Raw genomic sequence first — 25,328 nt, forward strand, 5'->3', positions numbered from 1 at the left:
AATAATTTACAAAAATAATGCATGTATATCGTATACTTATGGTTCATATTGTTATTTTTTTACATGTTTATGTCTCGGTTCACATGTAGTTCTCCACTTGCCGCCCCCTCATGAACGAAGTTTAGTCCGGAAACTCTTGAGAATGCTGCAAGATTTTCCCTTTTCCGTTGAACGCGATCAGTTGACAGTTCACTAGTTACCATTTTCAATATAATTCGTAACATCAGCAGCGAGTCGGCCAAACGTTGATGCCAGCGTAGTCAATTCCTGGGCGGGTAACCATAACTTAAAACCGACAGGAGCCGTTGACTCAAGGCGATTTGAAGGTGTGGATACCAACCTAACAAATTAGCGATATGTTTATTGACCTTTGAAACGCGAACCGGCGGCCGATGTCTTTAAAACAAGATTTATCATCAGCATTCGCGTTACGGAGTAGCGGTAAATCAAACCGAATTTGGCGTCTGCTCAAGCAGATTATGTCCTTACTCGTATGTGTATGTAATATTCTGGTCGGCTTGCGTCGATTCCCGCAACCGTACGTCAATAGCCAAGGGCAGCGCTTAATGTTGTTTGCAGGAAATCATCTGACAACAACGACTTAGTCTCTGCTCTGTCTGAACCTGCCGTCGCTGTTTAGTAGCTGCGGGCGGGAAATGGTGCTATAGTTTGTACGGGTATTTATATTTACTTACACACCGTTTTGCTGCCGCATAATCCGGAAAATTTTTTTCCCTAAGATGGGGATTAAACAGTTTTTCACAAATTTATTAGACAAGAAACCGTATTCATCCTATCCAGAAATTTTATGGGAATCCGTCTTGGTACTGTGGTTTGCATGCCAGATTTGTTTGAAGATTGGTTTACGCGTTCTTCCAGAATGGGGAACCAGTCGCTTAGACCAGGATACATACAGCCCTTTCGATTACCTACTCCAACGTTCTGGATTGGTAAGTGACCGTAAGTCTCATTTGCACATATTGCCCCAAGAAATTCATATAAAAATTCGGTTTATTACTGAACGATATTATCTTGAGCTAAAACTGTAGCACTCGGTATCCGCATGCTTGTTTTGTAATAATCCACTGCTGAAAACAAATATTTATTCGCAAACCGAATTAAGGTAACAAGCCATGCTTTTTAACTAACTGTTGTTTTCATTTACGCTGGTGCTTTCAGGCTTACCTTAATTTATCGTAAGTTTTTCTCCAAAGTTCATTATTTTTTGTTGTGTTTTATATCTACTCTTGTTAGCACAGCTCAATTCAGGCCGAGGTAATAAGATATATTGCGATAGTAAAAAATAACGGGCAAGAGCACATCCATTAATTAATTTTATGAATTTAACGAGTAATGTTAAATTACTCTGCGCGCATCCTTTGTCTGTTAAGTATTCCCGACCAAACACTCCGAGCGGGTCGTTAAAATTGTAGTGTCCGACGAAACCTCTCGGCAACTTCTGGTGAGTATACACCCGCAGCCGCCTTGGCATGGCAGCCTAATATTGCCTGCAGTAAACCACTAAAACTTCCCAGTGTTAGATTAACTCCTGCCAGTGCCAGTTGGCAGTTGTATCAAAATAACAGCTCTCCAACAAAAAAAGGAATTTCTACAAAAAATAAATTCTGACCTCGCAGCTTGCTAGAGAAGCCACAGAATGTAAACCCGCCTAATTTATTCCTCCATGACATTTTATAGCCGCTTTAATGATGTTTTTGTGTGGCCGATTCGAGCACGGTACGTGTGCAACATTATAACTGCAATAATTACTGGCCACGGAAACCCGTATCTCATGACGATTTGTTTAATGCTATCACGTTTTATAGCTCATACTTCATAGACGTAATATTACGCAAACTGCCCCCACAAAATGTAAATAGAATTCCGCTGGCTACTGTTCACGGCATTTATCGCTTGCATAATATATGCAGCCATACGGGTAACAAGTCCTGTATTCCCGAATCCCGTACAGATACATGAATGCAGTGGCAAACTCGTGTGACTGGCTGCATTACACAGTGCAACTGTCACGCCATAATATAATATACTTCATATTCTTGTGCTCTTTGCAGAAGGTTGACGAATGCTTCTGGGACGACGCCTTGTCGGGATGGATCCAACCGCATCTGTCCACCGCTGCCCGTTTGGTATCGAGTGGCACGTCTGGGGTTCTTCCCCTTGCTTCAACCAGAATCCTGGGCTACGCAGTCACAATAACCACCATCGTTCTTGCGGGCATCTTAAGCGTCTCGTTAGTTTACCTGGCAGTCGTCAACCGCCACTGGACCCAACCGTTAGCGAAGAACCAGCTGCCGTACTGTCGCAGATTTGCAACGCAGATCCAAAAGTACATTAAATACGCCACCAGAATTCAGCTGTCCGACTGCATGGTATTCGGGCTGCATGTGGCGGTTGGCATCGTCAGCTTCGTCGTCTACTACCCCGGCTGGATGATCTTCAACGCCTTGATAGTATTTATGGCGTGGATGTTTGTCACACTGGCCATAAATATTGCTGGCCCATCCGCGGTATTTCCTGGCTGTATCATGTTTTCTAGCATACTGACCGTTTACTGTATCGGCAGAATTTGGGGATTGTGGATGAATAACACCTATGCTGCACTGATTAAAAAAGGAGTCAGGTAGGGAATTTTGCCGGATACGAACGGTATCGTACACGTAAACACCCAGCACTAGAACAACATGTACAGTACAGTATATCTGTGCTTTCAATACTCGTATAAACGAACTACAAACAATATTACAGATAAATAAGCTGATTGCAGTATATTACAAGTGTACCTCGGAAAATAATGCAGTTTGCTGAAAATATGTACGTACCGCTGTTTCAAAAACTTGCAGAAAACTGACTGCTGCAAAATCCACCGAGAAGCCTTTATCAAACGATGCCCCATTGGAAAAGACATTGGCTGGTAATGACAGAAAGCATGGAAGAGGACGCTGGGGAACTGCAGCATGCTACATGATTGCCTTTTGCATTGGATGCATTGTCGTCAGCCACAACGTCGACCCATTGTTTAACAAATTTCCCGCTGTCGTTCAATGGTTAAGCAGCACCGTCACGAGCAACACCGGAAGTAGCAACACCGGAAGTAACAACACCGAAAGTGGCAACACCGGAAGTGGCAACGCCGGAAGTAGCAGCACTGGGAGTTGCAATACTAGAAGGGGTAGCTGGACGTATTGGCAGGTTGTCAGTACAACGGGGAACTGCACTAAACCCGGAACAGTACGCAATCGCGTTTTTGAAGAACATAATAAATTAAGTTTTTGTACTACAGTATTACAGGAGAAGAATTCTAGGATTGATGAACAGTCTAAGAGACGTCAGAAGAAAATTAGAAAGAAAAAATCAGAAAATCAGAAAAAGGCTTAGACGTCAGAAAAACGTTAGAAAGAATGGTTGTATTTTTTTTCCGAGCTGAATAAACTAAACTGCACTTCTAACGTCTGCCGTAAGAAAATTCTGAGCAGTATTTTGAAGAAAGTACTAGTAACAATAAATGTAATTTTACAGCGATTCGGCCAAGAAATCACGATGCTGTCATACTGGGTGGACCTGCAATCTGCAGAACTGCGCTCGATGCCAGCTAGCAGCAATACCGCGCTGCTGCTCAGCTTCACCCCGTCCTTCTCACCAGCCGTCGGATGGACGTTTCTGGTGTGGAGTGGAGTGCTGTCCGGCCTCAGCCGTATACCGATTATGGCCATGCGTTGTGCTGTATGGAGCACGGTTGTCATCTCCGTCATGTACTCCTGTGGACTGCTCTTATGGACGGGTGTTCGTGCCTGCTGTAAAAAAAGCCCACGAGATGTTAAAGCCGAGCGAAGCAGTAGAAGCCCACGAGATGTTAAAGCCGAGCGAAGCAGTAGGACCGAAAACAGGTGGAATAATTATTATTTTTTACAAGATGGCATCGTAGCGTAATAACTAATGACCGCACATAACCCGAGCTGTCTCAATTGATTGGTCGCGCACTGTTCTACGTAAACCCATGCGCTTGACTTTTTCACGCATGCACTTGCCTTTCACTTTCCGGGCGGGATTGTAATAATGATTTTCTCACTTAATTACGCGCGGCTGAAAAATGATGCCGTTATTTTCATGTGTGCGTGTTGGTTCTTATTTGGTTCTTCTAGCACTATGTACCTGATCTGTTGCACGAGGCCCGTGTTCTGTAACAAGGGCTGTTGTTATTTCAGGAAACAATCACCGCTATTAACTGCGGACGTTTCGACGCAGGAGACCGATATTGCGAACCGGGAGCCATCGGCTCATTTGCCGGAGTTGATTAACGTTACGATAGATGATACTCGCTCTTGCACTGTACCTTCCGACCATTTGCTAGGGGATACCATTGGCAACCAAAAACTCCCGGAAGCAAAGGACAGTCACGCTGTAGAAGTGTCTATCGAATGTGCACCTAACCCGAATGATGCTGCGGAGCCATCAGAATGTGGCGGCCTGTGTGACATATGGGGTTATAGGAAGTTAGGCCTGCTGCTCGTCATTTGCCCCTTATTGTGCGGCTGGGTACTCCCGTATCCAGTGGTGGGCCTCTTCCTGCCTGAACGTCTGCAGCTGCCCGGCTTGCTGTTGCTGCTGACGGCGTACTCGATTTGGATGTACTGCAAGCTTGTACAGTTTGTCCGGCTGACGTGGCGCGATTGGTGTTGCTGTACAAAAAAATTGGAAGGGTGTTGCTTTGGTCGAAATCGCGCGCAACAACCCAGCCCACACGCCGAGGAGTGTGTTCGTCTTTCTTAAAATCATTCGGCTGGTGTTCGGCTTTTTAGCTCGTTTTGTGAACCTGGCATGATTAATACCGGAGGAGTTAAATTTCTGCTGTCTTTATTAATAAAACAGAGTATTTGTTGATTTTTAGTGTAAATTTCAATAAGTTTATTGGGCTGGACGAAAAAAATGATCTGAATATGAAAATTGTTTTGTGGCTTCTGTGGCCGCGATTTGCATTCATACATAAACTTTAGATAATTCCACTTGTTGGCGAGTTTGCACTCATCAGTCCATTGACTTTGGAAAGATGTTAGATATGTTGTCTAGGAGATATTGTTGAAATTAGGCTTCTAAAACCTAAAATGTTTTGTGTCAGCATTCACAACCAGTAATTGTGAATTTTCGAAAACGCTTCAAGTTCAAGTTTAAAATCAAGTTCAAGTCAAAAAAGTAGCGGAGGGTATGCCTCGAGCCTTCGAAACATGAATTTGAACTTGCAAAAATGATCTTTTCCAAGCTTCAGTTCAAGTTGGAAGGCCCTCCAACTTGAGCTACTTTCAGATTGTTGCCGTTTGTGAACGGCCGAATTATAAACTTGAACTATAGCAAATGTTTAGAAGAAAAAACATTTTTCTGCAACTTCTTTGCCTATCTGCAAGTTTAGTTTGTGGTGGTTTAGACACTAACGGTGATCAACGGAGAGGACCGATTTCTTGATTTCTGTCGTGGAACTGACACCAACTAACCGCTGGGTGCGGCAGTTACCCACTTGGCTGTAGACAGACGCTGCAAAGCTTTGTGCTGCTTAATTACTTCACCTCTTTGCGAACACTAGGCAATTGTAAGGTAAAAGATAGAGAAAAATCTAGCAATTTTTTTGAATGCACGGAAGGCCGTTTCTGTTCACAATGAATCCCTGAAGGTTTAGTTGAAATTAGCATGGTACCCTATGGACGGCGGAGTACTCGCACACCACCACTTGTAGCTCTAGCTCGTAGGTCCCTATGGTAATTTTAAGAACGGATAAAAACCTTTGTTCTCCATCAAATCTTCCTCCCGTGGTATCAAAAAACACTTCAGAATTTTCTCATGGGTGTAGTCTAAACTTTCATGAGATGTGAAAAGCGAAAGTGATGCCTAAGGATCCTGAAACCAGTCATCAAATTTTCGTAAGGCAGCATCGCTACCGCGTGCAGGGGACGGTTAGGAAAATTCATGAACTTCAGTTTGGTTTGCTGCGTTTCGAAAAGTCATAAGTGTTCAAGTTAAACTTAAAACACATGGTTAACTTCAAGTTGCTAACTTGTATTTGAACTTGTGTCTGAATTTGAAGTGGTTTCGAAAAGTCCCAAATATCTACAGCACTTATACGTACTGTAAAACAGTAAGTGGGCTTATCAAATACTCTTTTTTACGATGTAATATATGTTTGTACATGGGAAAATTTACCAATAATTTTTATTATTGCCCGCCAAAATCGAAGCACGCATTGCATATGTACATAGTTAGATAGAAACACAAGTACAGAGTATGTACGCAGACTACCTATGATGTTGAAAAGCGTTTCATTTTCAAAAGCCACGATATACCGCAGAATATCTTTTACATATCATGCTATCTACAACCTCGCGGGTTTGAAATGATTTCATTACTTAGTATCCTAACTTTTCTTACTGCCTCCGTAGTGTATGCCTTACGTATACACTAAAGTTTCTTAAATTTTCCTAACGGAAATGTGGAATACTGTACTGACCGGATGCATGTATAACTTGCCAGTTTACTTTATATGGCCCTGAGTTATTACTCTTGCTGGTAGGATAAATTAAATCTTATTTCATATACAGAGACAAGTCGCTACTTGTGGTTGCAACAGTTATAACATGAAACGTCTGCGCCGATACATAAAGAATGAAAAGGAAAAACGGCAAGATAAGGCAGTGAAACAAGAGAAGGGCTAGCAAACTGGGAGGATAGAGTCATACGAATTACGAAAGAATTGTACGAGTACGGCAAGAATACTGTAGATAAAACAATGTATTCTTGCCGTTTAATTTTCATACAACAGGAAACGGAAATGAAGTCGATAAGACGTGATAGTTCAATGTTATAATAAGCTAATGTAATTCTCATTAATTTACTGATGTTCCAGTATTCCATAAAATCCGACTACATGCACGCAGACTAATGCATTCAAGGTCTTATCAGCCGGTCTATGAGGAAGTTTTTTCCGTCCTGTTTGCATTGTCAAATTCCAAACTTCAGAATAACGTTTAACGGAGAACAATTATGCTTCTCTTTTACTAATTACTTGTATGATTAAGCACTATAAGATTACCTGTAATGGTGGGTACATTGTTATGACGTGTTGTCGTTTTTGAATAGAACTTATTAGGTGTATTTATAAATATGATAACTCGTACACCATAATGACGTTCATGTACAGTCTGTGTACAGTGCATTGTACATTAGAACGATACCTTGTACAACTGTTGCCAGACCTGTAGCTCGTGGAGTACGTCACCGATTACCTTCTGGTTCGCTTGTAATCTGTTTTCACCTGATATTCCTATCCAACTTAACTTCTGTCTTCATTAATTTTATATTTTACGTAATCCCCCAAGCTGATGTTTCCTGTTGAAATGCAGTTATTTTTGGGACATGAAGCAGTTCCAATACAACCGCCAGACACCGCAGCGTAATGCGGTTTTTTATTTCCAAACTTGCAAGAATCTCCAAAATTTTGCCTTTTTGATTCTATTAAAAAAAGCAGCTTGTCCGAAATATGAACGTTTTACAGAAGAGATAAAAACTGCAACCGATCAAGGGACATGACATTGTGAATTTTCACGACATTTGATTTCACGGACATTTCATCTAGAGACATCCCGTTTTTTTGGCATTTAGTCATATGCAGACTGTTCGGTGCCATATACCAGTCGATAATTTTTCGGCTCCCCAAGAGTCGCACGATCAAAAATCGCACAACAAAACGGCTGCAAAACGCGTTCTCCCAAAACAAATAATTAGCAGCTGCGACGAAAAACGTGTGGCGAAATGTCCCGCCGCTTGGGCTGTCATGTACTGATTGATTGACCGTGACCAGTATATCGCTTATTTTCCATGATTAGATTTATGCGCGGCTACCAGCAATAGATACCGAAACGCATCCCAAACAAAATTAAATTAGAATCAAAACGACTTAAACTAAAATCAGTACCGGCGGCCGATGCAAGGTAATTAACAAGTTTATGTCCGTATCCTTCTTGTTCGACAACAGCCAGCGCCAGGACACACAATAAAACGCCTGCGCATGTACGTAAACACTCATAAAAATACACTTGCATAAACTTATAAAAACGATAACACTTTAAAGTTTATTGAATCCAAAATCGTTAGTGTCATTCGTGATCTTCAGACGCGCATTCAATGCATCCACATACCGCTGCTGCATTTCTTTTGACTACAGGAAGATTTAAACGCTGTCATTAAAGCAGCCGCTAAACGAGGTTCCCGGTTATTTCGCGGATCTTCCGACCGGCAAAACAGATCAATTCGGCAAAAACCACTCCAAGCGCACTGAGTGTCTCAGTAGCCAGGAGGTAAGAAGGTAGTTGTTGACAAAAGCATATTTCCGGCGCTTGCTGTCTCCGGCCAGTTGCATCACACTTTCAGCCTTCTTCAAGGTGGCGCACACGTGGAACACGGCGTTCATAAAAACCCCAAAAAAACATAATTATAACGATAACATTTTCCAGGTCAAGTGGCGAACAAGAATATTATCTACATTATTATTAATACGTCTGTGGGTGGAGTTTCGTCTGGAGATCACGAATCATGCAGACGTACACAGCCTTGATGACATTATCTAGCATCAGCAGTGTTGACCCTTTATTTGCCTATGATTACAAAAACACTTTCAGTAACTCTTCACGTCGTTTAGCAGTCGCCTGAATTTCCGGCAATTCTTGCCAAAATGTGGATCAAAAAGTCGTTTTTCGTTACCTAAACAAGAAAATGTCGTCGCTATATCCCGAAATCTTGATGGAATCCGCTGTGGTGCTGTGGTTCGCATGCCAGATATGCTTGAAATTCGGACTGCGCATCCTTCCGGAATGGCGAGTCAGTCGATTGGACCCCAACCGCTTCAACTACTTCGATTCCCTGCTATCCCTCTCTGGCCTTGTAAGTCTCGTTGTAACTGCATAGGTAATTATTTAACCGCTGTATTTAATTTACTACATAACAATAGCAGTACTCAAATTATTCTGGATTCCGCGGGATGGTTCTCTTAACTAAATATTTTTTATCAATTAAGTGCATCCACTTTTTACTTCAGTGTCAACGGAAACTGTAATTTGTCCCTGAATAACACATTTAGCTTTTGATAACTCATGATCTGGCAAGTTCAAAAAGTTTTACAGCTTTTGTTGAACTTTCTTCTATTATACTACGTTTTGTAATTACAACATTGTCATCCACTTGCGACGGCTCAGCTCCATCAAGAAAGATCACAATATATTTTAATTTTTATTAGACGGTACGTAAAAGGTTACCGGTCATCTCTTTATTGTGTTATTATTCTTTGAGGGCTACTGTAACATGAAATTAGAAGTTTTGTACAGCCGCTTACTGCGCACATTTCTGGTCTGTTCCTCCCAGCTTTCACGACGGGCGACTACGTAGCGCAGCGTATCAAACAAAACACTTCAGGCATTTCCGGAGCGTAAAACTGCCAACCGCCTTGGTATGGACGTTTGCTATTCTGCCTACACTAAACCTGTACGAGTACGAATAGGATAGTTCAGATGTCTCAGTCTCATGTCAGTAAATTGTCTGCAGCAGCAGCCACATAATTGGGTTCTCCATAATTATTCAAAACGAAGAAGTTCTTTCGAGATTTGAAGGAGGTTGCAGTACGCACAGTTATCAGAAAGAAAGATGTTCATTAATGATTTTGCCGCTCTTGGACATACTACATCAAGGTAAAGCTCGATTTTGCAATACAGTATTTGCTGTTGTTTTATAGTTTTCTGTTTGTTTGACTTTTTACATGGGACTTTAGAGCTGCATAGACGTACAAATATTCCCCGGTAAAAAAACTTAAAAAACGCGCAGAGCACTTTCCGGTTTGTGCGATCACGGATAAAAGAGCTGAAAGTACTTTTAAGGCATTAACGTACTTTTAAGGCATTAACGTAGAAAAAACCCAAGCGGAGTGCTCTCGCCAGTAAACATCTGCGACATCATACCGAGTAAACTGGGAAAGTGTACATCTCTCTGCCAGTGACGCATGATAACGGCCATCAACAGTGATTGCAGACTGAGATCCAGAACTGATATGAGGAAGAGAGGAAATTGCTTGGGTGACACCGCTTTTCCTTATCTATCCAGTAATCTCAAAAAACTAGATAAACAGTGTTACGAAGAACTTTTTTTCCATACCGTCTGGCGCTGATAAACTTTAGGCACAGCCGCAATAATAATCTAACAGTCTGCATTCCTCAAGGCAGCAAGCGGTGACAACAGACGCCATTGAGACTTGCCCAACCCAAGTCTCTCTCTGATCGCCACTAACTGGCTTTTGAAAGTACAGATAGATAATGCAAGCAGGTTTTTTTGAGTTTTTTTATGCGCACCAGATTTCCAAGAGATTGTATCATTTGTCCTTCAGGAGCAGAGTGTAGATTAAAACTTTTTTCTTCGCAAAACTATATTTCAATTATCCGGTTTAATGGAGCAGTAAAGTCTTCGTATACTTCTATCCGGTTTAATAATAATTAACGGAGTTTATCGGAAACGAAGCGGAGACCTTTAAGTCCAGCGTTTAGCGGCGCGAACAGGAATTTTTTAAGGTTGCATACTACACTAGTGCGGCCGGTATAGGCATCGTTAATATATTATTCAATTTCAAAATAGGAAATTTAATTTAGAAGCTCACTGTTTTTTGCTGAATCAAAAGGTAAAAGCAATCAAACTAGCCGGTACAAATTCAGAAAACCATGAATCTCCATTAATTTTCCGACGCTGTACATTACTGGTTAGCGCAGCGACTGGGATTCTGCATGAACGAGGAAATAACGTGCCGTGTTACGCTGTAACGATTTTTTTAATTCGTGCAGAAGGTTAACACATGCTTCTGGGAGGATGTCATGTCGGGATGGGTGCAGCCGTATCCAGTCACCGTTGCCCGTTCCAAATCGGCTGGAATGGTGGTTGTCCCGGCTGCGTCGACCGTGGTCCTCGGCTACCTGGCAACCGTTACGACCATTCTCCTTACGGCGCTCTTGGGAATCTCCTTGTGGTATCTGGTATCTGCTAATCGCAACTGGATGTCTCCCGTATTGAAGCGTCATCTGTGGCGCTGCCGTGGAGAGGTAGCATTTGCCCACCACCATAAGAGCAGTCCATTGGCCGGCGGAATTCTGCATGATTACATAACGGTCCTGCCGCAAGTGCTGACCAGCGCCGTCATCTTCGTCGTTTTTTATGCTTCCTGGGTAGTAGTCAGCGTCCTACCGGTAATGTTGGCATGGATGTCGGTCATACTGGCTGTAGCCATATTTGGCCCATCTGCGGTGTTTCCTGGCTGTATCCTCTTTGCAGTCCTGCTAACCGCTTACTGCAATGGCAGGATCTGGGGATTGTGGATGAATGACACCTATTTTGCACTGATGAAAAAGGCAGTCAGGTAAAAAATTTGTTAAGAACTGCAGCTGTAACCAGCTGCATTATAATTAAATGTTTAATATTATTGGTACTGTTTATATCATTGGTACTAAGTGCTTATACGGCATTACGTGGTTTGTAATAAAGTAGGAATAATATACACTGTATAAGCTACATAAATAAACTTATTAAATTATTATGATTGGAGACCGTATTATGCTTGTAAAGGAATCGTATTTTGGTGAAAACAAATGCCTTAATTCAGATTTCTTACAGAATGTTGACTACTGCGAAATCCACCGTCAAACCTTTCTCAGACGATCCCTCCCAGGAAAAGGCGTTCGTAAGCGCAAAGAGCAGCCTTGATGAGCAATGGAACAGCATTATTTACAGCTTGTTATCCTTTAATTTTGGATGTATTGCCGGTTATTATAACATCTGGCCTTTGTATCAGCGATTTTCCTGCGATAGTCAAGCGCAAACCGAAACCGAAAGGACTAACTGGACCTGCTGGCAGCGGGTCAATACGACGGGAATCTGTAGCAACTACGGAACAGTACGTACTCGCGTTTTTAATAGGTTTTCTGCGTTACAAAACCATTACGGTAATTCTCTAAAAATAACATACGTTGGCAAAATGACCAACATGCTTTCAATCCTCTCCATAGTTATTTTTTTAGATCATTCTTACGAACAGATACGTAATAATTTGGTGTACGGTATTTTGACGAGGTGGCAGTAATTGTGTTTCATTATGTATTACAGTATTAGTTACATTGCCGCACTTTGGTGAGCGAAATAACTTATTGGCTATTTTAGTATTTGATTATTATTTCTCGTATCATTTCCACCATACCCAACAGACCAACACTCAGTAGTAACTGCTGCAGTCTGCAGCATTTTCTTTTAAAAATATTTCTAACCATCTTGTAAGTAAAACCTTCTTAAAAAAATGAAAATATTTAAATACTGTTATACGTTTACAGAGATTTGATCAAGTGACCGCGATGCTGTCGTACTGGGTGGACCTTCAATCCCAAGAACTACGCTCGCAGCACACCGCCAACTCCGCGCTACTGACCAGCTTCACTCCGTCTTTCCCCTTAGCCGTCGGCTCGGTTCTCCGGGTGTGGTGTGGGGTGCTGTTCGCCGTCAGCAGTGTACCGTTTACGGTCCTGCAGTACGCGGAGGGAATTACCCTTGGCATCGCCGCGGTAATCGGTGCGGGATTACTGATTTACGCCTGTGTCCGTGCCTGCTATAATAAATGCCGCCGGGGTTTCCCGTCTCAGCGTGATGTGGAGACGGGCGACAGGTAACTGCATATCTGTATAATTAAGAACGCTGTGCTTGGTAGCTAATCTAATTACGACGAGGAGCGTGATATTACGTCGAACTGGACAGCCGTCGGCTCATAGCTTGTAGAATAAGGAAGCCAGTTACGCAATACGGTCGCAGCTTACTGACCGCACGTCCTACGTAGGATTTTGTTCCACTACGCAACCGGCTACATTCACAAATACTAGATGCAAAATACAATTCCGCGTATATTTTATTTCCTTGATAGCGGCAGTAAAAAAAGTGTACGGCAGTAAAGTAAAGTCATGTACGGCAGTAAAGTGTACGGCAGTAAATTTTACGGCAATACGGCAGTAAATTGCATACGTTTCAGGCTGTCCAGTTGACGCAATGTTTCAAGTAGCCAAGATTATGGTCATGAATCGGCCGCCGTGTGTAGTATCGCATTATCGACCTGACGTATTAATGGAAACGATAACTAAATTATGTATGCAAAAGGTATGCCTCGTGCATTTGCGCACGGCACGTTCTGATTTGAAAAAGTACTAATTTTAAAACTCTACTGGACAAATATCACGAGCTTTAAAGTGGAGCATAAGGTACAAGGTACTTATTAATTTCTTTATTTTGAGTACTAGTAACCATTTCTCTTTTTAACTGCGTAGGTTTTTAGGCGATTATAATTGTGAACGCAGTCATAAAAATCAAATGAACGTACAGTAAGTATGTGCATAAATTTAAAATCCATGGCTACAGTTGTCTGTACTTCGCTTTTAAAATATTATTCAAAATAATTAAAAAAGTTCTACGGCCCTGTACAGCTAAAAAAAATTCCCTGCAAGTAAGCATTTGAAAAATTTTCTTAACAAAACGTTTTTCAAAAAATCGAAAATCAGGTTGTTTAGATATGGAAAATATTAATATGTTGGAAAATATGGAATATTTACGATGCAGTCAGTTTCAAGCTTGGTGCAATTCAGTCACATGCTCGGGTAGTAAGCCTAGAGAGCCGGGTATCTTCAGTTACACTAATTAATACTTTTATTCAGAGATGAATCGCAGCTGCTCTCGGTTAGCGTTGCCACGGAAAGGAAGGTTAGCGTGGTAACGGCTGATACGTGTACGGAACCATCCCAACATCCTCAATGCGGCATCGCTTCCAAACACAATGCGCAAGGGTGTGTCCAACACACCTTTAAACACCCCATGCCGCAGACCACCGAGACGACAGAACCCTTTTGCCTGTGTGAGCCACTGGTCATGGCTTGGTCAGGCATCGTGGTTACCCATGGTCCGCTGGTCTGCGGTTGCATCCTCCCGTATTCCCTGGGGGGATTGTTCCTCCCGGAATATCTGCAACTGCCTGGTCTCCTGCTGCTGTTAACGGCGTGCGCTATTTGGATGTACTGTCAGCTGGAAACGTTGGCATGGCTGATGTGGTGGGGTGTGGACAACGTTGTAAAGGGATACCGAGCAGACGCCGGTGGGAACGGCAATGTGCTGAGCGGTCTCCATAGCTCCCAGTGATCGCTACCGTCCCAAAATAATTTGGTTAGTCCCCGGATATTTAGTTCTTTTAGTATATTGCTCATCGGGTACAATTAATATTTTTGTTAAGTATTCTAATAAGAAAGGTGTTTTCAGCTTGGTTTTAAGGAACAAGCTTATCGATTTCCCGCATAAAGATTTAAATCACATTTCATAGCAGTATGCAAAAAGAAAGTATTTTGTTTATTTAGCATGGTAACCACGATTTCTATCTGTGAAAAGATTTCAGGATAGCTTTGTGAACATTTTCAAATGCTTGAAATTTTATACGTGTTTAATGCTTTTAGACCGGTTTTCCCGCTGACACCAGCCCATCAATGCTTTCCCGTAAAGCGACCTCTTCGCCATTTCCTGAAGGGCGGCTTCCCACAAAGCCCTTACTGCTTCCCTGTATAATAACCGGCTCAATTATTCGCCTAGCAAGTACTCGTATATTGTAATTTTAACCTCTTTTACTTCTAACCGAATTACTGCCGCTTCACATCTTCGCTGTGTTTAGGCTACTTATCTGGCGTTTACAGTTTCTTGATACTGTGCGATGATTGTTTTGTTCTGCTAGCTGTTGATAATTTTTAACTGCATTTTGTTTTTTGTTAAATGCGAGTGTTGCTTCCAGTCTTACAGATGTGCATCATCCCGAAAGAAAGGCCATTTGTTTGTACGAAAGGCCATTTGTCCCGTTACGATTTATTTCAGCCAGTTTAGCTTATAAAATTTTTTTATTTGTTTAACAAGTACAAATGCGTTACTGCGTTTTGTGTATTAGCTATTAAATAAGTATATATACAAGTTGACAACGACATCTGCGCAGATGGTTCATTTATCCTAAATACGTACTTCAAGTTTTTAACTCGCTTGGATGTTGGCGGTCTGACTGCACTGAAAACGGCTAGATTTCTGCCCGACCCGCTTTGAAATTTTGCAACTTTAGGATGGCACTGGCGTTCTGTTCACTACAATGAGTAAATGGTTCCTGAAAAAAATTGTTCAGAGGTTCAACTAACCAGTACACAGCTCGCATGCAACATGTACAATGACATCTATGCAGATCTATGCCTTAGCTACGCATTGCAAGTTTTTTGCACTACCTTTGAAAAGTAATTCGGCATCAATACTGTATTAATTCTATCACGGCGAAGGTCTCAAAATTTATAGGCGCATCATCCGGACCTGATCCGGCATATCGACTTTCAAAAATTTCAAGAATATCAAAATCACAGCACCAGCACAGCACGGACAAATCTCTGCCACTTCCGGTTCCGGTACAACTGACACCAATGGCAGCCGCCTTCGTAAGGCGGGTAGGCTGAACGCTGCTCAAGGTGAGTCCCTGGTACACGTATACTTGTATAGAAGGTCTCGTGGTGCACTTCGTAGAACTTCTGCACGGTCCCACTGGATATATTTCCCGAAAATCGCAGTAATAAAAAAAAACTCAAGACAAATAGGCGTGTTACAGATTGGATGTTTGCATTTACTTTTGTCGGCATAGAAAATTCCCTTTTCGTGGTGTCAGACTCCACTCTGAGTCAGCAGTGTTTATCTGCTAAATTATGTTTGGACAATCAACCGTGTCAAGTCACTAGTGCGTCGGGTTTATGACGGTTTTATTCGTGCAGGCATTGCAATCCATCGAAGGAAAATCGATACCGGCGTCCGGTTTTTTTCTACAAGCATTTTCAGTACAGAGGAGCAGTAGACGGGATCTGTTATGACGGCAGCAAATTACAGTGATTGTCTTCCTACAAGTTCATGGTCGCATTGATGGCGAAGGAGAGCCAGACAATATCGATCGTAAAAAGACAATATCGATATTTTATCGGAGTTCCAACTGGAATCCCCGAATCATGCTGACGCAAGTCAGTAGCATGGCGCCATCTTACATGAATAACTGGGTGTACATTCTATCCAGGGTTGTCTTTGCTTTGGATAGTCCGGGAACATCTGTTCTATTGTCGATTAGTCCGAAACCCCTTTTTACTAAAATGGGAGTTGAAAAGCCTTTCACTTTTTCGGTGGACAAAGAACTGTTTTCGTCTTATCCTGAAATTCTGACAGAATCCGTGCTGGCCCTGTGGTTTGCTTGCGAAATTTGTTTGAGGTTCGGGCTGCGCGTTCTTCCAGAATGGCGAACCAGTCGGGTCGACCCCGACCGACGCACTGATTTGGATACCCTACTCGAACTATCCGGACTTGTAAGTCTCGTAAATATACTGCTATAACAAATAAGGAAGCATTTTAAAGTAATTTCCTGGCTTCCGAAGAATCACTGGCAGAAATTAACGAAGAGACTATTGCCGCTTTAAAAGAAAAACACCCACCACGGCCGCCTGGTACGGTTTTTCCTGAACCACCTGCACCCGCTCTTTCTGTCCCCCGCGTAACCCCCGCGGAGCTGCTGGATGCTGTTTTTAATATGCCAGCAGGCTCTGCCGGTGGATTTATGGGAATGAAACCGCAGCATGTCAAAGATATGCTGGAGAGAAGAGATGCCATCGAAGGAGAATTGTGTGTAGCTATGACCAGTTTGTTGGATGTTATTGTCAATGGAAAAGTTCCCGTTGACGTACGTCCCTTTTTGTTTGGTGCAAATTTAGTAGCCCTGAAAAAGCCAACTGGTGGAATTCGTCCAATCGCAGTGGGAGAAGTATTGCGCAGATTAGCATCCAAGATTATCAGTGCACGATGCCAGGAAGAAATGGGCAGAAAACTTCGACCAGTCCAGTTAGGATATGGTACGAAAGGAGGCGCCGAAGCTGCCGTACATGCAGCGCGAAGTTATCTGGAGGCGGAACATATCGAGGCACGCGTCATGGTGAAACTAGATTTCAAGAATGCTTTTAATATGATCAGCAGGACTGCCGTTTTGGACGCCGTCCGCTCTGATATACCACAATATTACCCCTACTTCCACCAATCGTATGCTCCATTTTCTCACCTGGTATGCGGAGAGGACGTGATCGCTTCCGAATGGGGAGTTCAGCAAGGAGATAACGCTGGCCCACTGGGATATTGCCTGGGGACGTTGCCACTGCTGAACGGGCTTCAGAGCGAATTGAAATTAGGTTTTTTGGATGATGTAACATTGGCCGGAAAAAGGGAAGCCGTTATGGCAGACATCCAACAGATTGAAGAAGAAGGGAATAAGATCGGTTTGGTTCTAAACCACGAAAAGTGCGAAGTACACTTTTTTGGGGGAACAGAAGAAGAACGTGCAGCGGACAAACATCGCTTCTTATGGCAATGGCCGGATTGGGAAGTTCGCGAGAATGAGAATTTATATCTCCTGGGCGCACCGGTTACCGTATTTGCAGTTCCGTCTTTCCTGCGTGGGAAGATATCTGAAATCGAAAGGTTGGTGGAAAAGCTAAAATTACTACCATCTCAGCAAGCACTATATTTACTGCGAAACTGCCTAAGTGCACCGAAACTGCTGTACGTTTTAAGAACAAGCCAAACATATACGTGCCCGGATATTTTACGCGAGTTTGACAGTTTGATGAAAAAAGCCACCACTTCAATCGCCAACGCGGATATTAATGAATCGCAGTGGACACAGATGACTATGCCAGTGGGACGAGGAGGACTGGGTATACGGCGTACGGAGGAGCTAGCACTGTCAGCGTTCATCGCTTCGGCTACCTCGGTGCAGCCCATCTGCTCAGAATTGCTCCCTAACTGTCAGTTGTCGGGTCTAAATGAAGCCATAACATTATGGACTGATACCTACCATTGTGAACTGCCAGTGGAACATGCCCGGAAATCTCAGAAAAGCTGGGACTGGCCGGTGGTGGAATTGTCTTACTCGAGATGAAGACTGAAAATCATGGAAAGCGGAAGTGACAAGGAAATGGCGCTCTTGCTGGCTGCTTCAGAAAGGGAATCTGCAGCATGGTTGTATGCGTTGCCGGCGGCTAGTTTGGGCACCCTACTTTCCGATGATCAAGTAAGAATTGCCATAGGACTGAGGTTTGGCTTACCTGTGGTAGCTAATCACGACTGCCAAGCATGCTCGTTTCCGGTAACCCCGGACGGCCACCATGGCTTGTCTTGTTTGTACAACAAAGGCAGATGGAGCTTACATTCTGAGTTAAACAGCATTCTTCATCGTGGATTTTTTGCGGCGGGTATTCCTAGTGAACTAGAGCCCAAGGGAATGTCGGGAGATAATGGCATGCGGCCGGATGGAGTTACTCTGGTACCAGTCCGTGATGGAAAACAGCTGGCATGGGATGCCACATGCGCAGATACAATGGCACAGTCGTACCTTAAAGGAACTGCGAAAGCGGCTGGTACAGCAGCTCGGCAAGCGGAAAGTCGGAAGCGACAAAAGTACCGTTCCCTCGGAGAACAGTATCTGCTCTATCCATTCGCGGTGGAAACGCCTGGCGTGCTTGGAGAAGCCGCGAAAGATATGGTCAGCTTCGTTGGACACCTAATTCGGGGAAAGACAGGAGAAAGCCGATCTACAGCTTTCTTAAAACAACGCATCAGTCTAGCGATAATGAAGGGAAACGCTGCCGCAGTTTTAGGCACTTTGCCGGGCAGAAATAAATTTGTGGAAGGGAATGATTTTGGTTGTTTTTGGAACTTGTAACCGTAGTGTGTAATCATCGTTGCTGAACACGAAGGAAACTAATAAATAAATTAAGGTTTTTAAAGTAACTGTAGTAGGTACTAGGCTGTGTCGGTGGTAGTCATTAGTCAACGCGGTTGTTAATTGCTGCAGGCGCGGGCACGCGACATGACAGATACGACAGTGGAAGTTGCACATTATAAAAAGTAACCGAAATCTCTAACTTCACTTGGACAAACCATTAAAGAGAATGTAGGTATTTAATACAGCCGTCGCAGTTCAATTAAGAGCAATTAAAAAAGAGCAGTAGAGCCTGTACAGAGTACAGTTGTTTTATGTATTTCAAATTCGTATATGTTTTGTTTATTAAACAACAAGCCGATTACGTACCGTACTTTATTTCAAAGGGAGATTACATGTAGTCGCTGCATTCACGTTTCTAACTAATGCTTATTCTATGCCATTCTGGAAAGTCAATACACTTTGCATCTTTGCTTTGCTGTTACACCATTTACACATGCATATTAATTTTTTTAATAGCCACCTTCAAAACCATAGCTCAGTTACAGTAGTTGAAGATAACGCAAAGTACTAATATACAAAGTAATAATGGTGAATTAAACTGAATTTATTGTCTTCGTGCAACGGATTGTCTTCCGCACTTGTTTTAAAGCAGTGGACACTGGACAATGATCAAGGATTACACGTGAAGGCACGGTGAAAAACAAGAGAAATTTTTAACAATTTGCTAACATTCACAGGAAAGCTAACAGAAACAACACCCTGCAATCAGTCATCATCCTGATAGCGTAAAGTATCTATCGCTTAAAAGCTGAAGCCAAGGTTAGAATCGACAGGATCAGGATCTAAAGCGAACACGGATGGATGTCCACACTTCGCTACCACCACATGACGGTGGTTATCAAGAGGGCGCTCATTTTTGATGGCTGGGATACATTCAGGATATGGTCGACATCATGGTTCAGGACAAGGGAAACGATAATGCAGATGGATCAATAAACCCAGTCCCGTATGAAAACATTTGATGGCCAGATTCTGGGATCTAAAATCTTTGCAGGCATCTCCTTAAATGTTCTGATCCGGGCGAAGGTGGAAGTTCTCCTATCCCGTGGGTAGATATGAAAACACTCACAAATCGTGTAGTAATTCCATTGGCTTTCAATTGGGCAGACGTGAAATTATTGTACTCTTGAACACTTTTAAACTTTGAGTTTGAGAGGCGTGGAATTCCGCGCAAACAGAAGTTAGCATGGGGTTTACGATTACATTGCAGCGCACGTACCAGTTCACTGCGAGGTACTTCGTTAGTATTGCTTTCCGCGACCATAGTTTCCCGTATCATCGTTGGCTGACGCTTCGTGACTGATGCATACGGAAAGCGCTGTGCACTATTAAAAATACAGCCGCATCCAAGCACCCTTAAGCATGCGACGTCGAGAGGGCGGGATGTAGTCCATCCCGCTGCGACGGCCATGGTTCTCGGTTCCGTGGCCACATATACAACCATCATCCTTACGGCAATCTGCGCTATCTCATTATTTTACCTGGTCTTCGCCAACCGGCACTGGGTGTATCGAAAACCGGAAAACCATCTGCCGCACTGTCTTTGGTTGGCGACGATTGCCCAATACATTAGCTGGAGTGCCCGCAAAAATACATCTGCGGGCACTGCAGCTAATGTATTTGTAATGGTGGATGTATAATCAGCTTCGGTATTTGTTATGGTGGATGGTTAATTTTCAGCGCTCTACCGCTGGTGCTTCTGGGATGGTTGTCTGTTTTGCTGACTATAACTATCTTCGGCCCATCCGCGGCGTTTCCTTGCTGTATCAGTGTATCCTCTTTGCTACCATACTGGCCGTTTACTGCATCGGCAGAATTGTGGGATTGTGGATGAATGACACCTATCTAGTACTGATTCAAAAGGGATTCAGGTAGCTGCAACAGCTTCTGTCCTTATACTTACGTGCGCATTTAATTTCGTGTCGTATGCAGTATTCAAATGGCCGTAATGTGTCTGTTAACTCCCAACAATATTAGAAGCTACGAAATTAATGTTTAAATTTCGCATCGTTTACCAGGCTTTTTGTAATTTGAACGGAAACTCCTCAGTAAAATTGTTAACCTTCTAGCCGGTATTGCACTCGTCATGAGTACAATACCAACATGGATCTACATGTTTGTAGTACTTTACGGAGCTTTATGCAGTTCATTTGTTGTTTGCATCACTGAGAAAATTTTAATGCAGAAAACTGAAAAAAATGTGATTGCTTGATTCATTTCTAGTTTTTTACTATTTGAACACCGGGTTTGTTATAGGAAACTGATCGCTGCAAAGTCCACCGCGGAAACTCTTTCGAGCGATTCCCGTCTGGAGAATGCGTCCGTAGCGTTTGTGAAGCGCCCAGGGCTTGACCACGTAGAAAAGGCAGTTTGCAGCTTCCTCATCTTTCTTGTTAGATGCATTGTCGTCCACGACCACGTCTGGTCATTATGTCAGTACTTCCCTATCGTCGAGTACTGGCAAAGCAGCATTAACATCCCCTTCGTCACTCATGGGCTAAGCAACACCCGAGACAATGGCGGGGGAAACACTGCTGGCACTGGCAGCACCGGAGGCAGCACCGGAGGCAACACCGGAGGCACTAAATGGATGTACTGGACGACTGTCAATGTGACGGATGCCTGCAGTAAAGACGGAACAGTATGCGCTCATGTTTTCAAACCTATGCTTTTGTGTCGTACGAAAAAAACAGTAACATGATAACTAACCAACGGTCCAACATCAAAATAAACAGCAAACGAAAGTGCTATGATTCCGTAATTGTTATAAACACTCTTGCGCACATACCACCCAGTCTACTTACCTAATTTAAATGTTATTCTATGTTATGGAAATTAAATTTTAGGAAGTCAAGTTTGAGGTAACGGGGTAACCCATTTCAGAAGTCTTGCGGACGTAAAAAATTGTTTAATAGCATCACGCAACAATAGTGCAGTGTAGTAGTGTGAACCCGTAAAATTACTACACTTTCAGAGACTTTTTCAGCGGACGGCGATGTTGTCCGACTGGGATCTACAGTCTCAGGAACTGCTTGCAATGCATACCTCCAAGGCCAAGCTACTGGCCAGTTTCGCCCCTTTCTTCTCGCCCGTCGTTGGCTGGATGTTTTTGATGTGGTGCGCAGTGCTGTCCATTGCCGGTGGCGTGTACTATGTCATATTTGGACTGGTCGTGTTGTTCCTCGGTGGAATGCTCGTTCACGAAGCCGCCCGTCTCTGCTATGACCCATGGCGTGGGTGTGTTATAGCCCAGCGTAGCGGGAAGGCCGGCGACAGGTAATTTTGCCCTTGAAACAGCCTAACAGATAAATCACTGAAACTCACGTTAGCCACCGAAATAAAAATAATTACAAGCGTTAACTTTTTAATTAATAGTTAATGTTTAAACATTATAAACCCATCTGAAGCTTCGGTCTTCTCTATAAGTAAATGGTAAGGTACTCCAAATAGCCATAGCAGTCTCTTTAGAAACAGCTTGACTAATGTGATTTTACGAATATGTAGTAGTAAAAACCTTCCCCAACGAAAATTACAATTTTCTAAAATTCCGACGTATCAATTTACTGAGATCCGGACGAAAAACCCTATCTGTAGTGTTTTATTCATTCAATAAAGAATATAGTTATGTATCCATTTTCAAGAAGCGAGTACTTCCGGCATTTAAAACTTTCAGTCTGTTGGGCCACGCTAATAACACAATGGTCACAACGACAATGGTTATGCGCGGGTAAAAACATTCTTTGCGTTCCCACAACCTGACTACCCGTCATCAAGCTGTTGTCTTATAATCCGGCCCAATATAGCGCACTGCCACAATACATAAGTACCGGTATTCAATGGAAAAAGTGGCAACGGTACCAGTATTAAATGAACGACAATACTGACCAAATTCAATAAAGGCGGGTCTGTTGTAATTTCAGGGATCAATCGCAGCTGTTAACTGGGGAATTTGCGGCGGTGGAAACTGGTATTGTGGACAGCGCACCGGTGAATAGTTTATCCATCTTGAGTGACAAGGCGCTAGATGGTGCCTGCACTGCACCACCTGCTAATTCACAAGAGGACGGTACTCCCAACCAAGTAATCCAGGTGGAGCCCGCCCCGCAAGTTCTGTCGTATGCCCATCCCAGACACCCCAATCAGCAGATGCCGAGAAGCCAGATCGCTTCTGCATATGTGAGATGGTGCTCTGCAACGCTTGGCTGTTCACACTGACCGCCCATTGCACGTCGTTCGGCGCTGTGTGGCTCCCGTATTCCCTGGTAGGACTGTTCATGCCTGAACGTGTACAGCTGCCCGGTCTCCTGTTAGTGCTAACCGTCTACACCATTTGCAGTTTCGTTATTGGCTTTCTGCTCTGATGAACGATGGCTTCAAATATTATTAATGACTGTATGTCTTATTTACTATCAGTACGACAGTACGTGAGTGTTAACTTGTTAAATGAGTAAACAAAAACACACAAGAACGGTCCTACCGGGTTATGGTCAGGTGGCCCGTTGCAAAATGAAGGCAAATGAAAATGATAAGCGTACACAGTACAATATTGGCAAGAGTTTTCCGACGCTTTGCTGTACGTAACTATCCCAAATAAGATTCATGTCAAATGTACACAACGCCTTTTAATTAGCGATTTACGTCACAGACGAACAGCCGTCGCATTGTACAAAGAAATACACTTAACAATTGCAAGTACCAGACTGCATACGCTACCGTACAACGCTTATTACATTTGGACGAACTGCTTGCTGAGTAGTGAGTAGTGGCGGATAAACAGTACTCATACTCAGTGAGTACTGTTTATCCGCCAGGAATCCTGGCGATTTGCAAGGAATCGGAAATAATGTGTTTTAGTGTGCCACCCAAAAGCGACCGTTGTTTAACGGCTGTAATTATCACAAATACGCCATTAAAATTGTTGAGTCTCTTTACTTTTAGGTACAAGTTTTATAATTTATTTGCATCCATAGAAAATGTTGCCCTTTTCTTTTTGAGATCTCCACTGGTCAGTCAGTGAATATTAAAGCAATGATCCAAGGATTCTCTAATTTACAAACAGTAACGGTACAAGGAAAATAGAAGAGATATCTGTGCCGCACTTTAGATACAGTAACACCCACCAAGGTGTTGGAAACAATGAATTACCAGCGTGCAGCCACGGCTGGGAAAATCAACTATATACAGTTGCATATCTATCTACATTCTACGTACATGTAGCTCTGATTTTTACATTACTATAATCACTGAAAGGCAAAGCTGTCTGGAACAAACTTCTGCCACTTCCGGTTCGCTGGCTGAAACATGGGGAAAACCCATATCTATAGCTGAGCGAGGTAAGAACCGTGTGAATGTTACCCGTGCCGCGGGAAATGTCAACATTAAATTCGGCTAATACTCTAGGGTAAGCCTTTGCATAGTTATAAAAATATAAACCATTGCTGTACTTAAGGGACGTGACCCGTGAATGGTAACAAATTCCTGTACATTCACGGGAACATTAGCTTTCGCGCATTCACAAACATTTTTTGAACTGCTTTATGACATTTCATAACCAAATAATTTGTATTTTAGTACTGTGCAGTGTGCATACATTGTCGTAAGTGAGAACCGTCTGCGGGCGCAACACAGAGTTTACAAAAATCATCGATATGTTGAAGTTAGGACCTTACTTGACAGAAGAACAGAAGAACGATGTGCGTAATGCATTTTGGGAATTCTGGGAATTCTTACCAACTTCGAAGAAACCGTACGGAGATGTGAAAGGAATTACTCACGTTAACGACACGGCAGATGCAAAAACGGTGAAATGTAACCCAGTAAGGACCAGCTGGACAGGCCGCGAGTTTATAACGAAACATATGAAAGAGATGCTGGCGCAAGATGTCATCGAACCATCAGATGCTTGCTGACTGGAGTTTTCCGGTTGTGCTGGCAGCGAAGAAGAACGGCCATGGAACGATGGGCACGCGATTTTGCGTCAACTACATTATGCTGAATAAATTTACGAAAAATAATAATTACCCGTTACCGAACCCCGATGAATTGCTTGACGCGTGTGCAGGCAATAAATACTATGGGAAAATGGACTTACAGAGCGGATTCTGGCAAATTCCAATGGACCCGGCATCAATAAACAAAACGCCGGTCGTGAGAAAAAAGCGCTGCAATTTCCGCAAAAAGATTTTCCACGCGCAGTTCTGCATTACAAGTTGCATAAATGCATTATTACCACGTAGTACATATGTATAATGCGTAAATACTTGTCTTATATTTAGTGGCATGCGCTTTGAATACTGGACCGTCGGCCTCTTTGAATTTAAAACGGGCCGACGACTCGTGTGCGCTGCCCGGCCCCTGGAGCGTTCCTTAAGCCTGTGTCATTACAGTACCATCATAA

General features: G+C 43.0%; 3 protein-coding genes across 6 annotated transcripts; all 3 read left to right on the top strand.

Annotated features, from left to right (window-relative positions):
- Positions 1 to 610: 610 nt before the first annotated feature.
- LOC129582913 (uncharacterized) lies at positions 611 to 5,021 on the top strand. Its single transcript, XM_055474543.1, has 5 exons — positions 611 to 950; positions 2,073 to 2,641; positions 2,862 to 3,249; positions 3,538 to 3,905; positions 4,224 to 5,021. Exons 1-5 carry the CDS (start codon positions 741 to 743, stop codon positions 4,786 to 4,788), a joined length of 2,100 nt encoding a protein of 699 aa, XP_055330518.1. The 5' UTR covers positions 611 to 740; the 3' UTR covers positions 4,789 to 5,021.
- A 3,466-nt stretch (positions 5,022 to 8,487) lies between these two features.
- LOC129583032 (uncharacterized) lies at positions 8,488 to 15,017 on the top strand. Of its 2 annotated transcripts, none has more exons than XM_055474722.1 (6): positions 8,488 to 8,940; positions 10,878 to 11,446; positions 11,701 to 11,980; positions 12,411 to 12,739; positions 13,773 to 14,274; positions 14,559 to 15,017. In XM_055474722.1, exons 1-5 carry the CDS (start codon positions 8,773 to 8,775, stop codon positions 14,248 to 14,250), a joined length of 1,824 nt encoding a protein of 607 aa, XP_055330697.1. In that variant the 5' UTR covers positions 8,488 to 8,772; the 3' UTR covers positions 14,251 to 14,274; positions 14,559 to 15,017. The 2 variants fall into 2 exon arrangements, with proteins under 2 accessions (XP_055330697.1, XP_055330698.1); XM_055474723.1 differs by lacking the exon at positions 8,488 to 8,940 and adding an exon at positions 9,603 to 9,740.
- Positions 15,018 to 15,673: 656 nt separating this feature from the next.
- On the top strand, positions 15,674 to 23,383 carry LOC129582962 (uncharacterized). 3 transcript variants are annotated; one of them, XM_055474598.1, is made up of 6 exons: positions 15,674 to 16,130; positions 16,205 to 16,466; positions 20,612 to 20,802; positions 21,188 to 21,572; positions 21,906 to 22,207; positions 22,852 to 23,383. In XM_055474598.1, exons 2-6 carry the CDS (start codon positions 16,257 to 16,259, stop codon positions 23,144 to 23,146), a joined length of 1,383 nt encoding a protein of 460 aa, XP_055330573.1. In that variant the 5' UTR covers positions 15,674 to 16,130; positions 16,205 to 16,256; the 3' UTR covers positions 23,147 to 23,383. The 3 variants fall into 3 exon arrangements, with proteins under 3 accessions (XP_055330573.1, XP_055330571.1, XP_055330572.1); XM_055474596.1 differs by lacking the exons at positions 20,612 to 20,802; positions 21,188 to 21,572; positions 21,906 to 22,207; positions 22,852 to 23,383 and adding an exon at positions 16,581 to 18,897 and having other exon boundaries at positions 15,674 to 16,466; XM_055474597.1 differs by lacking the exons at positions 20,612 to 20,802; positions 21,188 to 21,572; positions 21,906 to 22,207; positions 22,852 to 23,383 and having other exon boundaries at positions 16,205 to 18,897.
- Positions 23,384 to 25,328: the final 1,945 nt, after the last annotated feature.

This window comes from Paramacrobiotus metropolitanus, unplaced genomic scaffold, assembly GCF_019649055.1.
Source record: "Paramacrobiotus metropolitanus isolate TYO unplaced genomic scaffold, Prichtersi_v1.0 Parri_scaffold0000009, whole genome shotgun sequence".
NCBI lineage: Eukaryota > Metazoa > Tardigrada > Eutardigrada > Parachela > Macrobiotidae > Paramacrobiotus > Paramacrobiotus metropolitanus.